The 18,937-nt window shown below is 35.3% G+C and overlaps 1 protein-coding gene across 1 annotated transcript in view; it reads left to right on the top strand.

The window, feature by feature from the left end:
- Nucleotides 1-933: 933 nt before the first annotated feature.
- myocd (myocardin) overlaps nucleotides 934-18,937 on the top strand; it is a 43,155-nt gene continuing 25,151 nt past the window's right edge. The window contains exons 1-5 of the mRNA XM_073828625.1: nucleotides 934-1,062; nucleotides 7,906-7,971; nucleotides 15,073-15,128; nucleotides 16,329-16,404; nucleotides 18,702-18,866. Of these exons, the coding sequence (XP_073684726.1) occupies nucleotides 1,008-1,062; nucleotides 7,906-7,971; nucleotides 15,073-15,128; nucleotides 16,329-16,404; nucleotides 18,702-18,866 (418 nt within the window). The 5' untranslated portion in view covers nucleotides 934-1,007. The remainder of the gene's footprint in view (nucleotides 1,063-7,905; nucleotides 7,972-15,072; nucleotides 15,129-16,328; nucleotides 16,405-18,701; nucleotides 18,867-18,937) is intronic.

Genomic DNA, 18,937 nt, shown 5'->3' with positions numbered 1-18,937 from the left:
AGTTGCAACCGATTTTACACCTTACAAAGTAACTATGAATCTCATGAAGCAAACTGTGCTTTTAATCGACTTTAAACACACAAAGTGACTTTATTTCTTATTTAAACTCACAGTTATTATTATTTTTAATTTCAGATGAGACTCAATTGACACTACTAGGCTCTATTTCTCACAAAAAAAAGTCTGAGAAGGAAGCAAAAGTCTCCATTTGATGTCATTTGTCTCATGAGATAATGAAAAGATCTCATTCGGTATGTGATGTTGTGGCGACACACGGTCATCAGTCAGATTAGCAGCAGATGAATGCATTACACAGTAAACAAGGGGAACGAACGGGCACTGCCATGAAAGCCCTGCGGCTCAATGCCTATTTTTAATTCCATATTTGTACACTTTTGATTAAATTGATTTGAAAGGCCTGCTCGAAACCACACAACGGCCCATCACACGATCCGAGATGTTCTTACAGCTAATTGCACAAAAGCCCGTCCAAGAGCAGCGCTTCAGTGCCAGCGCTTGTTTTAATGCGGACTGGAGACGCAGCGAAGCCCAGACCAATGTTTTGACGGCCTGTGGGAGCCGGAGGAAGGGCTGCTTGTTTTCCGAGTGGAGAATCCAACACTACAGATAAGATAACGCATATCGACTTGAGCGATTGGCGACACATTACCACACTTAACAGATCATATGGGAATGTAAGTATTAAAGTCTCCCACACTTCAAATAAAGATCATTCTGCTACTAATTACGACCACATGTTAATTTGAGTTTGCTCAGGGTTTGTTTGTGCATGTGTATGTGTGTGTGTGTGTGTGTGTGTGTATGAGAGCTGAAGGAGGTGGGGCTCAGTCGAGCCTCCTCGGCTTTAAGACCCTCCCAGCAGCGACTACATATTAGTTTCTCTCTCATGGAGCAGAGAATCAGTTCTGCATGGGACCAAAGCGCTGTGAATGCATGCGGATAGTTTGTGCTATGAGACGCGTTTGATGCTTTGACACTGGAACACAATGACTCTACTGGGATCTGAACATTCCATTCTGATTCGCAGCAAGTTTAAATCAGGTGAGATCTTCGTTTCGCCTATAAAACACTTTTACAACTTATTAGGAAGCGTTGATTATTTACAGTTACACTTATCAAAGAATGTCACATACACTTTACTCTTGGAATATGAAGCTATTTTTGTTTTGTACCTGTCGGTCGTTGCATTTACTTTTAGCCACAAGCCTCAAGTGCTTTGATACAGGGGTCAAAGGTCATCAGGTATCACTTAACCTGTGCAAAAGCATGATTTTCTTTGTGTTTTCATCTTGTTTTACAATACAATTATGTAAACATAATAGATACATTTACTTAAAAAACAAATGCATCAGAATTAAACAAGTTTAAAATGAGTAAAAATATCTCCTTGTTTCCTTCTGACTTAATTGAATATTTTTTTATGTTTTAGTAACTCACTTTATTTTAATACTTTTTAGTCATTTTTGATTCTAATGTAAATGTATTTTCATTTTAAGAAAGTTGAGATATTTGTACTGGAAAACAAGACAGAAATACTAAGGACTAAAAACATAAACTTTTACATCTGGCTTTCATGTAGATCACACTTCTACTGTTTACTATCCACTCTTTCTGTCTCTGTACATTTACTGAAGACGTTCAGCGTATCATGTACATGTACTGTGAACAATGCTGCCACCTTTCTGATGAAAGCGTTACTGAATAACCACAATGTCAGAGTCTCTGAAGATCTTTGCTTCTGTCGGCCAACCATCAAGATTTATGGCCCAGCAGACAAACTGTAGCTCGGCTTTCTTCGTTTGATATCACAGCAGCGCTCTGGTTTGGCACAGTAATGGCTTACCACTCGAAATTACAGACAAAATTGAGCTCTTCCTTCAGCAAAGGGAAATGAGCCCTATGCTCAAGGGATGTGGAAATGTAAGGCTGCTCCACACAGTGGCATGATGGGAGAACTTAAACATTGGCGTGTTGTGAGCAGCACACATTAGCGCTCTGATGCAGCACAGATGTGAGGTTTGTAGCCGTGTGTGTCGGCCGGTCAGCGAGCGAGTATGTATGTGTATGTGTGTGTGTTTGTGTGATTGAGCTGTTCTGATAGGAATCATACAGTATGTTCCCTGTGGACGTGTTTGGCTCAGTGAGGTTCTTCAACAGGACATGGGCGGCATGAGATTACATAACCCTTTTAAACTGTTTCAATACTCATGCATCTGAGGTCAAGGTCTGGAATGGTGTCATTGGGCTTTTAAAGAGGAGTACAGACACGTTTAACCTGTTCAAGCTCATTGGCTGTGAATGTTTTTGGGTGACAACAGATGTTTTTTTTGTTTTTTTTACATGACTCATATACACATAGTAAGAGCTCTTGATAACTTGCCCGAAGTGTGGTTGTGGTGGGGGAGTTTAAGTAAATGATAGGTAAAACTCTCTATTTTCTTTTTATAATTGTATTTGAATGTTTCTATGAAGGTAAAAGCTGACATATTTAAACCATTTCTATGTGAAAACACACTTAAATGTGACCCTGAACCACAAAACCAGTCTTAAGTACTTCAGGTATATTTGTAGCAATAGCCTAAAATGCATTGTATGGGTCAAAATGATCGATTTTTCTATTATGCCAAAAATCATTAGGATATCAAGTAAAGATCAGGTTCCATGAAGATATTTTGTAAATTTCCTTCCCTAAATATATCAAAACTTAATTTTTGATTAGTAATATGCATTGCTAAGAACTTCATTTAAACAACTTTAAAGGCGATTTTCTCAATATTTAGATTTTTTTGCACCCTCAGATTCCAGATTTTTAAATAGTTGTATCTCAGCCAAATATTCTTCTTAACAAACCATACATCAATGGAAAGCTTATTTATTCCAAAAAAAAAATGCCTTTATGACTGGATTTGTGGTTCAGGGTCACAAATATGAATGTAAGTGTTACCGAGTTAGAGTAATGGAAATGTAAGACAAAAGAAATACTTGATGAATTGCACAGCAAATTTTTTATGAAAAACTGCAAATAATGAAGAAATCTGAGCAATAATTGGTTAATTTCTTCATGCTAGCAAGGGTCTGAACAATGATTTTGATCAATGTTGCTGTAAACTATAGGTAAAAGCCCCTATTATCTTCTTTCTATAGACATTTCTGCCCACGGGTCACTAAAATCGCCATATTTACATCATCTTTATGTAAAAATCTGATCTAAATGATAGAAATATGCTTAAAAGTTACACATGCATTCAACTGTACATCAGTGCATCAAATTAGAAAAGGTCTAAACAATGGCTTTGATAAATAGTTTGATATGCTATTGGCAAGAAAACAGAACGGAAGTTAAAGAGCCATTGCTAGTTCCTGAGTGCTCTGTGTTTGTGTATGCATGAAAAGTGTTTGTCCTCCAACCTTCCAAAATACCTTACAATCCTTTCTCACTCAAAGAGAATCAATGCGATGACCTTCAGAGCTGAAATTTACAAGCCAATCGAACAGGTTTTCTTGATGAACACACAACTATTTAGTGTAGACACTCTTTAAAATGGGGTTTTATCATCAATTTGTGTTCCCCAAAGAACCTTTCAGTGAATAGTTCTTGAAAGAAGAACCACTATAAAGAACCTGCTGTGGAATGGAAAGGTTCCAATGCCACAGACGAACCATTTTTGGTTCCCCAAAGAACCCTTCAGTGGTCAGTTCCCCAAAGAACCATTAGTGGCTCAGTAGATGTTAAGCCTCTTCAAAGAGCCACAGATGCCAATGAAGAACTTTTATTTTTAGTGTATATAAAGTGCTCCATGTCTGAACTCTAAGTTCTGCTTGGGACGCGTCACCATGTGCCTCAGAGTCTGTCTGAACGTGCATGTGTCACGGCTGCCTGTGTCATGTCAAGATTACAGCCTTGCTATTTACAGGCAATGGAGTTAACATCAAAGTTCAGGGCGTTTGTCATGCAGTGCCTCTGATAGAGCTCATGACATTTGAGTTTAATAGACTTGCGCAACCCAAACAAGACAAAGTGTGTACGCTAATTTGTCCTGGAGTTTAAATGGGGATATTCTAACATAGCAAGTGCATTGTGCAATTGTATAATTAATACGTAATTGCCCTCATTAGGCCAAATTATACAGGGTACAAGTTGTTTTTGCAGGTATGTGCCTTGAAGACAACGGCTGCAGCTATTTTTGTGCTATTGAGTCAGATCATCTGGTTTTGATTGTGGAGGGTTATGTGATCCAGTTTGTCTGCAAAGCTGTGATAATTCTTATTGAGGGGCAATCACTGAGGGCAATCATGGGTCTGGTGCTTTCGTTTGCCCTGCTTAAATGTTTCACGTTGCCAGAAGGCATTTTTCCCACTTTGGGCTTTTATGAACTCACCTGTTTCTGGAGAGTCAACGTGAGGTCCAGTGACTGTTCTTATAGCGAACAAACAGCATTAAAATTTTGATCTAGATTGGTCCAGATTGAGTTTCACTCCATTCGCCAAAAACAGACTGGCACTGCTCGTCTCAGTTCATATCTCGCGATCGTGCGAGAGCTGCCAGTATTGTTTGTGCGTGCGAGGTTGAGTCGATGTGCCAGAGCTCAACATCATTAGATTTCTCTTGTTTGTCCACATACTTGCAGTGCATGACAGTTGCTGGCGCTGGACACAGAAGCGCAGGTTGAGTGACCTAAACAAAAGCAGATGTATGCAGATAGCTGGTGCATGATCTCAGCGCTACGAACACGCGGCCATCAGTCAATTCGCCTGCTTGTGTGTCGACGGCACAATTATGCAGCCAGTTGATTGATTGCGATGATAAATGGAAGAACGAATGGAGGATCAAATGAACATTGACTAGTACAAGAACTGTTGCATATCTACACGTTAACCAGCGCTCATGTTTCGGGAATGTATTTAAACAATATCTCATGAGCAAGCTATTTTTCTGTAATTGTAAATGTGATATTGCTGTTATACAGTTCAGTAAACATCACTGAGTAACTTACATTTTTAGACACAATATTGCCTTTTATTTTGTTTATTTTTCCTCTGCCAATGAAAATGGTTCCAAACGAGATGAAATGAAATATATGAAATATGAAATACAAGACGAAAATGAAAGTTAAAATGAAAAACAAGGTGAAAATGCAAGCAACACATTTTCTACCATCATTCGCATTTATTGAATGAATTGTTTGAGTGAATGGTTCAGTGACTCACTTATAAAGACAGTTACTTGTTTTGTTTGTGAATGAATCAGGGTTTTGAACAAATCGCTTGAATGAATGATTCAATGACTCATTCATAAACAGTTATTTGTTTTGTTCCTGAATAAATCAGAGTTTTGAATTAATCGCTTGAGTGAATCATTCAACGACTCGCTTATAAAGATGCCTACTTGTTTCTGAATTAAGTAGTGCTTTAAAAGGAATGTTTAAGTAAATGATTCAGTGACTCTCATTAACACAATTACTTGTTTTGTTTCTGAATAAATCCAAGTTTTGAACAAATCGCTTGAATGAATGATTCAGTGATTCGCTCATAAACAGTTACTGTTTTGTTCCTGAATAAATCAGTTTTGAATTAATCACTTGAGTGAATCGTTCAACAACTCGCTCATAAAGATGCCTACTTGTTTCTGAATTAACCAGTGCTTTAAAAGAAATGTTTAAGTGAATAATTCAGTGACTCTCATTAACACAATTACTTGTTTTGTTTCCGAATGTATCAGGGTTTTAAACAAATTGCTTGAATGAATGATTCAATGATTCAATGAAATCATAGTTTTGAATAAATCGCTTAAGTGAATGATTTAATGGCTCACTCATAAAGACGCCTACGTAATTAACCAGTGCTTTAAAAGTAACGTTTAAGTGAATGATTCAATGACTTGCTGAATTAGTCTGAATTAGTCAGTGCTTTAGAATAATTATTTAACTGACAATTACTTGTTTTGTTCCAGAATGAGTCAGTGTTTTGAACAAATTGCTTGAGTGAATGATTCAATGACTCACTCATAAAGCCAGTTGCTTGTTTTGTTCCTGAATAAATCAGAGTTTGAATAAACTGCTTGAGTACATGGTTCAGTAACTCTTTCGTTAAGCCAGTTACTTGTTTGATTCCTGAATGAATCAGTGTTTTGAACAAATTGATTTAGTGAATGACTCACTCATTAAGACAGTTACCTATTTTTGAATGAATCAATGCTTTACATGAATCAGGGTTTGGAACAAATCGCTTGAATGAATGATTTAGTGATTTACTCATAAACAATTACTTGTTTTGTTCCTGAATAAATCAGAGTTTTTAACAAATTGCTTTAGTGAATAATTCATTAACTCACTCAGAATTAATCAGTGCTTTAGAAGAATTTTTTGAGTGATTGTTGTGAACAGTTGAGAAACAATTCACTTTAGTGAAGGACTCACTCATGAAGACAATTACTTACAATTAATTATTTCTGAATTAATCAGTGCTTTAAAAGAATTGTTGAAGTGAATGATTCAATGACACGATTATAAAGCCAGTTACTTGTTTTGTTCCTGAATAAATCAGAGTTTGAACAAATTGCTCGAGAAAATGATTCACTAACTCACTCATTAGAATGATTACTTGTTTCTAAATTAATCAATGCTTTAGAAGAATTGGTTAAATGAATAATTTAATGACTTGCTCATAAAGACAGTTACTTGTTTTGTTTCTAAATGAATCAGTGTTTTGAGCAAATTGCTTTAGTGACTCATTAATTCACTCATTAAGATGATTACTTGTTTCTAAATGATTCAGTGTTTTAAACAATCACTAAATGATTCATTAACTCACTCATTACTTGTTTCTGAATTAATATCTGCTTTAGAAGAATTGTTAAAGTAAATGCTTCAATGACTTGCTCGTAAAGACAGTTAAGGTCATTGCACAGTCCTAAATTTTTGTATGCGGTTTTTTTTTCAGGATTTTGTTGTTGTTGTTGTTGTATTCATCATACTTTCCTATCAAAATGCTTGCTACAGATGTGAAAACGTAAAAAAATCAAACCTGATCCGAACCTTTTTATGACGGATGAAAGTTTCAGAGGCAGTGTGTAAATGTGATTGACACAAAATGCAAAAATTTTGGACGACAATTATAAATTAATTTCTAAAGGTACCAGTGTTTTGGACGATTCCCTTGAATGAATGATTTAATGACTCACTCGTAAAGTCACTTGCTTGTTTTGTTTCTGAATGAACCAGTGTTGTGAACAAATTGCTTGAGTGAATGATTCAACAGCTCTTTCATAAAGACAATTATTTGTTTTGTTCCTGACTGAATCAATGTTTTAAACATTTGCAGAAAGAATTACTGAAACATCCTCAACACTAACACTTCTAACAACATCTGTCTGGAACACGCAAACACATTCAACCGAATACCCCATTGCGGTTGAACTAAATGTCCGGTCTGGAATGAAATTATGTAAAAAGTATTTTCAAAAAAAATCAAAGCCCATTTTTTTTACTCATTCTCCTTAGTCTTGCATATAGTAGATTATGCACAGACGTTTATACGCGGGCGCTCGTGCACTGACAGCGTAGATTGCCGTGATGAGAGACACACCACCCAAAACAAAGACAAAAATGAAGCAACAGACCCACAAATATTTCTTAAAACAGGATGTAGGTCTATGATAAACACAGCTCCTGGCTTTAAACAAATCTTCCTTCAGTGTGTGGTCCTCCTGAAGTCTAAGAGGAGGGAGGCGCTCATAAACGTAAGAGGTGGCCCGTTAATGTGTGTGTGCAGCATCTGCCCGTCCGTACGGGATGATGTGTTCCTTTCTCCGGACACAGATTTCTGTCTGATTTGTCCAGCTTCTCTCATGATGAGTCATTATCTTGTTTCCTCCTCCACCCACAGTGCTGCAGCTGAGGCTCCAGCAGAGGAGGACGCGAGAGCAGCTCGCTGACCAGGGCATCATGCCTCGTGAGTAACACCTCCACTCTTCTAACTACATCACACTGCATTATGGGTATCTGACAAATGACCGAACCGCTTTCACAGCGCCGTCAGCCAGCCAGCGTCACGTGAGCTAAAGATCTGCTCTACAGTCACACACTCCACACCTGTTAACATTTACATAGAAGAGCTGGATCTGGCACACAAGAACACTGGGCACAGAACGCGTGCAGAGTTTATCTCCCCATTCAAACGGCTGTCAGCTGATAGGAACGATAATAAACAGATGATCAGGCAAAGCAGCTTCGCTTTATACCTGAAAATGAGATCAAGGACATTCTGCATGCTCCAGTTTCAAGGACGTTTTAGTCGTTTTTAAACTATTGTTAATGACATATGTATGGAAGCCCATAAATAAAGGTAATTGCGACTTTTTATCTCACAATTATGACTTGTTTTTCACAATTGCAAGTTTACATCTCACAATTCGCAATTCTAATTTTTCTTAGAATTCCGTGATACAAACTAGCAATTCTGACTTTTCTCAGAAGTGTGAGATATAAACTCACAATTGCATGTTATGAAGTCACAATTGCGAGACGAACTTTTTTTTTCTCATCAGTCTTATCATATCAGTCTTATTTGCCATCAAAACTGGACTTTATTTCTCGCGATAGTGAGTATATATTGCAATTTCTGAGAAAAAAGTTTGAACTGTGACTTAATATCTCGCAATTCTGACTTTATAACTTGCAATTGTGAGTTTACAGTATTTCTTACAATTCTGACTTTTCTGAGAATTGTGAGTTTATATCTGACAATTCTGAGATAAAAGGTCAGGATTGTGAGCTTGTATGGAGATGTAAATGTGCAATCGCGAGAAAAAAGTCAGAATTACGAGTTTTTATCTTGCAGTTCTGACTTTATTTCTCGCCGCAATTGCATGTTATGAAGTCAGTTGCGAAACATAAACTTGCAATTTTAAAAATAAATCCCAATTCTGACTTTTTTTTCAGAATTGTGAGTTTATATCTCACAATTGTGTTCTTTCTTAGAATTGCATGTTTATATCTTACAATTCTGACTTTTCTGAGAATTGTGGAGTTCTGACTTTATTTCTCGCAATTGCGAGTTTATGTCTCACAATTCTGAGGAAAAAAGTCAGAATTGTGAGCTTGTATAGAAATGTAAATTCGCAATTGTGAGAAAAAAGTCAGAATTACGAGATTTATTTTGCAAAAATTACTTTATTTCTTGAAATTGAAATTTATATCTTGCAATTCTGAATTTATAACTCGCAATTGCATTTTATGAAGTCACAAATGCGAGACATAAACTTGCATTTCTAAAAAAAATAAACTCACAATTCTGACTTTTTTTGAGAATTGAGAGTTAATATCTCACAATTGTTTGTAAAGAGATGTAAACTTGCAAATTAGAGAAATAAAGTCAGAATTTCAAGATAAAAACTAGCAATTCTTTTTGTCACAATTGTGTGTTTTTTGTCGAAATTGTTTTAGATTCAGTGGCAGAAACGGGGTTCCAAACATATAAATGTGCCCATAGTAAAAAATAAAAAATAAATAAAAATTTTAAACGTATTTTGTTTATTATGTTTGTTTAATGTGGTTTTCAACAACTTAAACTTAAAATGTTTAATGAAAACAAATTCTATTTAATGCCTATTTAAAATGTACATGTACCTTTCAGGTAAATCTCACTAATACATTGTCCTTAAACCTTGTGTATACATCTTAAAGATTATTTACATGTTTTTCATATATTTTTTTCCAATTAGAAAATGTTTTACAAAAACAAAATTATTACATCATAAGTATTATTATGGTTTTATTTATTTATTTATTTTGCATTTTACAGCTATTTTTGTCATCCATACTTGTCTCTATGACATAATTTCCTTTTTTCCCCCTATATCATCTGCATGACATTACTTTGATTTTGTGCACAAAAAGTTTTGTTGATTGATTTATTTTTTTATGATAAATGAGTCATGGAAAACGACTTATGTTTCAAGAATTTAATAGGTCTCTTTCAACTAGGGATGCACCGATCATGATTTTTCATGGCCGATTCCGATACCGATTTTTTACAAGCAAGCTGGCCGATTCCGATACCGATTTCCGATTTTTTCAAAAACAAGAAGTTATGCAAGTAAACAACATAAACAACATGTTTATTTAGTATTTAACAGGCCAATCTGGCTTTGGCTATTGAATCAATAGCATCTGACATCTGAAATTACATAATAAATAAAAAATATGAAAGTAAATACAGTTTAATAAGTAAAACATGCTTTTAGTAAAGTAAAACAGCAAGCCAACAGGCATTTTAATGTAAAATAATAATAATCATTCTTAACAGAACAGACTTTTATTTTTGGCTTTTCAAAAGTAAAGTAATGCTTTTTACAAAAATAAGCATCTCAGCTTTGTCACACAAGTGAGTCTGTTTCTTTTTTCATCTGTCACGTGAGAAGCTAAGCTGAACAAACGTTCGCTGTCTGCGCTTGTGCAGGGCGAGGACAGGTACGCTTGCGCAACTTCAGCGAGCACAGAAAAGCGGCTGTCCTTTGCAGACATTGCAGATTGCAATCTTCACGTCCTGCTCACAGATTTCGAAAAACCGCCTCACAAGTGACATGTTTCTGAATGAATCGAATGCCGCGGCCCGCGTACACACTTCCGGAAAAAAACCGGCCGGGATAAAAACGAAAACCGGCCGGTTGCCGATCGCGCGTTAGATGCAAAAACCGGCCGGTTTCGATTTATGGCCGGTCAACCGGTGCATCCCTACTTTCAACATCATGATTTTAAAAATGTAGAAATAAATTTAATTCAGACATCACAGAAGAGGGTCTTGCAGGTCATAATTATAAATCTATTTATATTTTTAAAGAAGTATAAGATGATTCATAGCTAAACACACAAAGATCACAGCCTTGGTGTATCTGAGACTTTAGGTTCAGGTTTCATAAATATACCAGTATCTCATAACTGTATTTTTTGCTTGTGATTAGGTGTTTTAATTGAACTATTGACCACTTTGTTGATCTAAAAGAAGAATTGTCCACTGGAGTCTGTGGATTTCAGCAGGTCTGCTGGAGATAAACCACACAGATCTGTGACTGACCGGGTCTGAGCTCCTAAAAAAGACTTTCAATAGCTGTTTATCTTTTTACGGCAGACAAAAGGTCGGCAAACTCAGATAAACACTTTAAGCATTTAAATAGGTGCTGGTCTAAATACATGTGGGAAAGCATAGCTGTAGTAGAGAAAAGTGCATGTTTTCTTTGCTTTTTACTGCCTGCACAGCATGTTTTCTTCCTCGTGACTTATGACAATTGTTCTCGTGTTTGTTTTATTAATGTATGGCAGTATCTCGTGAGGACTACGTCCAGCAGAAAGCAGGAGATCTAATGCTAAGAGCTAGAGCTCTCTCGTAAATCACAATGCACCTTACATTTCAAAGGCTGGAATTATGCAATTGGTTACATTCTTCAGAGGAGGTGATATTTCAATCTCCGCTGTGGTTTTGCACGTATGCGGTGTGTGTACATTTCTCTGAGCACATCTGCTCCTCATTAGGCAGTCAGAGCGGCGGTCAGGCGTGTGTCTGAGGAGCATCTTGAGCGTGTGCTGCTTTTCACAGCCTCTCTCCTCTGACATGGACCTTTTTTCCTTTGCTTCTGTAATGTAAGGATACTGTATGTCTGTGCAACCTTTTCAAGAAACAAAAAGTAATCGATTTTACTTGAATAGACAAAGTCAGAAAGTCAAACTCAAGGTGTAGCATATTATGAGCCTAACAATACTCTTAAAAATAAAGGTGCTTCACGATGCCATAGAAGAACCTTTTTTGTCTAAATGGTTCCATAAAGAACCTTTAACATCTGAAGAACCTTTCTGTTTCACTAAAGGTTCTATAAAAAGGTAAGAAAGAGATGGCCCCTTTATTTTTAAGAGTGTATTAGAGCAGTCCAACACATCAGGATCATTTTAAAGACAAAAGTCTAATTTTAAATTAAATTTGCATTAAATAATATATTTTGTAATGCATTGATTAAATAATATTTAATGCATACATGCCATGGTCTGCATTTAACATCTTTTAATTAGGTTTAGAACAACTGGGAAAATACATCATGACAGAATTTTCATTTTGGTGGTGAAATAGCCCTTTAAGTTAGCCTGGCGAGCCAGACTTACATCAAGATGTTTAGTCTGGAAACTCTCCATAGACGCGGCTTACTCCGAGGGGCGGGATAAACGGTTGTCTCTCAAAATCCCTATGCACGCAATAGGATAGCGCTTCAACCAATCAGACTCCCGTATAGCAACTGACATCGGCCGCTTCGAATGTCCCCCTGGTCGCCTTTGCCAAGTTGCATGGCCTTAAGTCCAAATTTAGTAGCCTCCTTTAACTGGTCCTCTATAAGCGCTATCAATGGTGAAACAACAATCACAAGCGGGTTGTGGCTGAGTCCCATGCGTTTTTCCACCAGCGGAGCTAATTGATATATTAAGCTTTTTCCGTATCCAGTCGGCAAAACTCCAAACACATCTTCCTTTTATAAAAATGACTTAAGTGCCGTTCTTTGCTCGTTTCTTAAAGAAAAACTTAACTCCAAGTCCTCCAGAGTCGCGGCCAAAGCCGATTCGAAAGACCGCTGTTCGACAGCTGCAGCCGCCATTCTTTGTTTTTCAAGTGGCAGCCGTCGCAACTCTGTCGTCATATGTTAAGCCCGCCCCGCCTACTCTATACGCGTTGTGATTGGCCTGACCCAATTTGGGTTTTTGCAGCTAGAAGGTCTATTGAGAGTGTCTAGACCCACCTGGCTGCAAAATAATTTTTGCTGCCGCTAGGGTGCGTCTAGATTTCTAGGCTACCTTTAAGTTACATTTACTTGAGATCCAAAATTGTGTAATATAATAAAGCTTGTTTTTAGAGGATATATCAAATAAATAGATATAGATTTTAATGGTTTTTTAAAGTCTCTTATGCTCATCAAAGTTCTATTTATTTGATCCAAAAAAACTGAAAAAAGTAATATCATGAAATATTATTGCGATTCAAAATAACTTTTTTTTTTTTTTGAATATACTTTAAAATATAATTTATTTCTGTGATGCAAAGCTGAATTTTCATCAGCCATTACTCCAGTCTTCAGTGTCACATGATCCTTCAGAATCATTCTAATATACTGATTTATTACTTTTAATATCAGTTTTGGAAACAGTTGTGCTGCTTAATATTTTTTTGGAACCTGTGATTTTTTTTCATTTTTTTTTCAGGATTCTTTGTTGTATGAAAAGTTAAAGAGAACAGCGTTTATTAAAAATAGAAATATTTTCTAACAATATAAGTCTTTACTATTATTTTTAATTAATTTAGCACTTGCTGAATAAAAATATTAATTTCTTTCAAAGAGAGAAAGAAAGTAAAAAATTACTGACCCCAAACTTTGAACTTTGTTTTCTATAAATAAATGCTGTTCTTTTTAAAGTTTTATTTATCAAATAATTGGGTTAAAAAAAAAATAATAATAATAAGCAGCACAGCTGTTTCCAACACTGATAATAAATCAGCAAATTAGAATGATTTCTGAAGGATCACGTGACACTGAATACTGGAAAATTAATGCTGAAAAATTCAGCTTTGCATCACAGGAATAAATTATATTTTAAAGTATATTAAAATAGAAAACCACTTTTTTAAAATTGCATAAACATTTCAGAATATAACCATTTTTTCTGTATTTTTGATCAAATAAATGCAGCCTTAATGAGCAAAAAAGTCTCCTTCAAAAATCATAAAAAATTTTGACTGGTAGTGAATCAATTTTTTCTGGCTCAGTTCACTGTATAACCACTAAGCAGTTCTAAACATCTCATGATGTTTTTATTTTTATTATTAATATATTAGTGGCTCAGTTTTGGGCATAAAGTGTTTGGTGCAGTGCAAAGACAAAGTACTTTGCAAAAAGAATGTAAGTTACCAGAATATATTGTTTTACATTTAAGTGAATGAATGAATTTCGTTGGAAACTTTGTTTTGCAAATGGTTTAAAGTTAATAAATATTTTCTCAAACAATTTGAGCCTTCGGTGACAACTTTATTGCATTTTCAGGAAAAAAAAAATTAACATCAAATTTAATGTAAAAATTAAGTTTGAAATTCAGTTTTTATCTGCAGGTAATTGAATAACATGGTTAGGGAAAATTAATACATTCAGGTTCAATAATTGAATTTACGTTGAATTAATTTAAGAATGCAGTTGAATTGACTTAATAAAATTTAATTCAGTTGAAAAAAAAAATAAGTGTGACCGACATAGGAAAATTAAGTTGATAAAATGTAATAAATTAAGTTGAAAAAAGCATAATATTTTTAGGTGTTATTTATATATATATATATTTTTTTTTTATTTTTATTTTTTTTTATTTTTTTTCCTTTTTCTCATGCTTTTATTTTGAAATGGTTGTCTAAATCCTTTATAAATGTTTAATCTTGGTTTGCCGCTGTCTTCTGTCAGTTTTTATTTCTTGATGGCTGTGATGTTTGGTTAGTCTTAGTTTATTTGTGTTTTGCTTGTTCCATGTGTTCAGGATTTATGCAGAGAGACACACCTAAGCAAAACTACTGTAGAAAACACTATAAAGATTTCCAGTAACATAACAATAAGTCAGCCATGTGTTGAATATCAATGTCAGACTTCAGATTACCCAACAGCTGTGCTGATCAACAACAGAAAACAGGATTGATGCTCATTTGTGCAAAAAAAAAAAAAAATGTGGGTAGTTGCTTGGTAAAAGTCAAAAGAGATTGTGGTCTTTAAATGAAATGTTTATAATTTATATTCACTCATTTTATCATTTGCAGAAAGGAAACAACATTGATAGTGATGTTTAACAAGCAGCACTACAAACAAAAGCAGAAATGAGTTTCTGTCTGTATCAGTCAGACGTCTGATTCAAGACTATAATTCAGCTTTAGCAGAGAAACACGGGCCAGATCAGACGCTGGCAGACCTGATTTATGTAAGATTCATTGACAGTGTGTTCATAGATAAACGATCGCATTTACTCAGTTTCTCATTTGTTTTTCCAGCCTTGAAGAGTCCGGCTGCGTTCCACGAACAGAGGAAAAGTCTTGAGCGATCCAAGGTTAGAAGAACCAAACAACGATAACGCAAAGAATCCTTCACAGAACAAAAGTCACGCGGCACACGCCGTCAACGGCTTCTGCCACGCGAGAAATCATTTTGATTGAGAAATAGCATCGTTGTCTTGTCTTGCTTGAATCAGGTCACATTTGTTTCTATAGCACTTTATAAAATACAGATTGTGTCAAAGCCACTTCACTCTTATGAATAACAGAAACAATGATGAAACAATGAAATATCATCAAACTAATTCAATTTAGATCAATTCAGTCAAAAGTTGATTCAGTTGAGTTTAACCTCTGGTTGTGTTCAGTCATTTTTTACTTCAATTTTGACTTTATCGGAATGGAATGAAACCTGGTAAAGGTTTTGGCACTTGATACGAGAACACAAACACAATCATTTCAGGTCTATGTTCAAAAAGTGGTTATCAGGTTATAAATGGATCATAACTATTATATAAACATAATTTAGTACCATTAAATGCCTTAAAAATACAATAAGTTAAATAAAAAAAAACATTATTACACTAAAATGTAGTACATTTATTTCATTTAAAAGATATAAAATAAAATAATTTACAAAAGCGTAATTTAAAATAAAATATGCATTAAATAATATATATTGTAATGCATGTAGATGAAATAATATTTAATGCATACATGCCATAGTCCGTATTAAACATCTTTTGATTAGGTTTAAAACAACTGACAAAATTTTCATTTGAACTATTCAATTAAGTTACATTAACTTGAGATGCAATTTAGTAGGATTAAATCTCTTAAAAATACATTAAGTTAAATAAAAAAACATTATTATACTAAAATGTGGTACCTTTATTTCATTTAAAAAAAAAAATATATATATATATATATATATATATATATATATATATATTTTTTTTTTTTTTTTAATGAAATAAAGGTACCACATTTTAGTATAATAATGTTTTTTAACCCTCTGGTGTTGTGTAACGGTTTTATTTTATTATATATATATATATATATATATATATTACATAATATTATATATATATATATATATATATATATATATAATAAAATAAAACCGCTACACAACACCAGAGGGTCAGTGTAAATGATGCCAAGTTCATCAGTTATGAAACGAATTTGAATTATTGTGAAAGTGTGTAAAAATCCAACTCATTGTATTTAATGTTGTATAATATTTTATGTTGCAGACTGGAGATTATTTAAAACACAAAATCAGAAGTCGACCAGAGAAATCAGATCTTGTCAACATGCGTATTCTTCAAGGTAAGAGCTTTAAAAAATAAAAACAGACATGGAAAATCAGTACACTGAGAAAAAAAAAGCAAATGTAGAAACAATTTTCGGTCCCACTTTATATTAGGTGGCCTTAACTATTATGTACTTACATCAAAAAATAAGTACAATGTACTTAATGTGGTCATATAACATTGCAAAAAATAAAAACGACATATGGAACCAAACAGTTGACCGTAGCCATTCATTTCCATAGTATGGAAGAAAGAAAGAAATGATATGGAGCCAAACGGTTGACGGTAGCCACTGACTTCCATAGTATGGAAAAAACGATATATGGAGCCAAACAGTTGACGGTAGCCATCGACTTCCATAGTATGGAAAAAACGATATATGGAACCAAACGGTTGACGGTAGCCATTGACTTCCATAGTAGGGAAAAAACGATATATGGAACCAAACGGTTGACGGTAGCCATTGACTTCCATAGTATGGAAAAAACGATATATGGAACCAAACGGTTGACGGTAGCCATTGACTTCCATAGTAGGGAAAAAACGATATATGGAACCAAACGGTTGACGGTAGCCATTGACTTCCATAGTAGGGAAAAAACGATATATGGAACCAAACGGTTGACGGTAGCCATTGACTTCCATAGTAGGGAAAAAACGATATATGGAACCAAACGGTTGACGGTAGCCATCGACTTCCATAGTATGGAAAAAACGATATATGGAACCAAACGGTTGACGGTAGCCATTGACTTCCATAGTAGGGAAAAAACGATATATGGAACCAAACGGTTGACGGTAGCCATTGACTTCCATAGTAGGGAAAAAACGATATATGGAACCAAACGGTTGACGGTAGCCATTGACTTCCATAGTATGGAAAAAACGATATATGGAACCAAACGGTTGACGGTAGCCATTGACTTCCATAGTAGGGAAAAAACGATATATGGAACCAAACGGTTGACGGTAGCCATTGACTTCCATAGTAGGGAAAAAACGATATATGGAACCAAACGGTTGACGGTAGCCATTGACTTCCATAGTATGGAAAAAACGATATATGGAGCCAAACGGTTGACGGTAGCCATCGACTTCCATAGTATGGAAAAAACGATATATGGAACCAAACGGTTGACGGTAGCCATTGACTTCCATAGTAGGGAAAAAACGATATATGGAACCAAACGGTTGACGGTAGCCATTGACTTCCATAGTAGGGAAAAAACGATATATGGAACCAAACGGTTGACGGTAGCCATTGACTTCCATAGTATGGAAAAAACGATATATGGAACCAAACGGTTGACGGTAGCCATTGACTTCCATAGTATGGAAAAAACGATATATGGAACCAAACGGTTGACGGTAGCCATTGACTTCCATAGTATGGAAAAAACGATATATGGAGCCAAACGGTTGATGGTAGCCATTGACTTCCATAGTATGGAAAAAACGATATATGGAGCCAAACAGTTGACGGTAGCCATTGACTTCCATAGTATGGAAAAATATATATGGAACCAAACAGTAGATGGTAGCCATTGACATTCATAGTATGCAAGAAATATGGAACCAAACAGTTATTATCATCCATAGAATGAAAAAAAAAAAAAAACTATATATGGAACCAAACAGTTGACGGTAGCCATTGACTTCCATAGTATGGAAAAAATATTAAACCAAACAGTTATTAATTTTCATAGTATGGGGGAAAAAATATGGAACGAAACAATAGATGGTAGCCATTGACATTCATAGTATGCAAGAAATATGGAACCAAACAGTTATTAACATCCATAGTATGGAGAAAAAAAAAAAAAAACTATATATGGAACCAAACAATTCCGGTAGCCATTGGCTTCCATAGTATGGAAGAAAAAAAACGAAATTATATGAAGTCAAATAGTACATAGTAGTTAAGGCCATCAAATGTAAAGTACGACCCAATTTTCTCTCAGAAATTGCTTGTAAATTTCACAAATAATTAACAAAGAAATACCAAGTAGCACATTGAACTGAATAGTATTTTCTGTAAAACATGCTCCAGTAATCTTTGTTTTATTTACAATAATTTTTACAGTGAAAATACACCAAGAAAGTTTCGGATAACATTGTAACATTGACTTGATAATGTATCATGTCATCATGTTGAAAGCACATGTTTTCTGGCCGTCAGACTGTTTGCAGTGCTGTGTTTGATGCTTCAGTCTGAGCGGCGTGTGACACGATAACTGGATATTCTCAGCGCTGCATCATGTGTGTGTTTGACTGAAGAGCTGCAGTACTGATTTAATAGTGTGTTTACTGCAGAACCCGCTGCTGAAGGTCCCGCACACGACTCACAGACCAAACTGAAGCGAGCCAGACTGGCCGACAACCTGAACGAGAGAATCGCTCTCAGACCAGGCCCGCTGGAGTTGGTGGAGAAGAACATCATCCCTGTTGATTCCACCGTTAAAGAAGTGGCTATGAAAGGTATCAGAGCAAAGCACAGCTAATTCATCTTATGGTCTTCACTAACCACTGCTATACAGCAAAAAATGATG

Source organism: Garra rufa, chromosome 22 (genome assembly GCF_049309525.1).
Source record: "Garra rufa chromosome 22, GarRuf1.0, whole genome shotgun sequence".
NCBI classification, from domain to species: Eukaryota; Metazoa; Chordata; class Actinopteri; order Cypriniformes; family Cyprinidae; genus Garra; species Garra rufa.
Note: the sequence above shows the minus strand (reverse complement) of the source record. Positions and strands in the feature narration are given on the sequence as shown.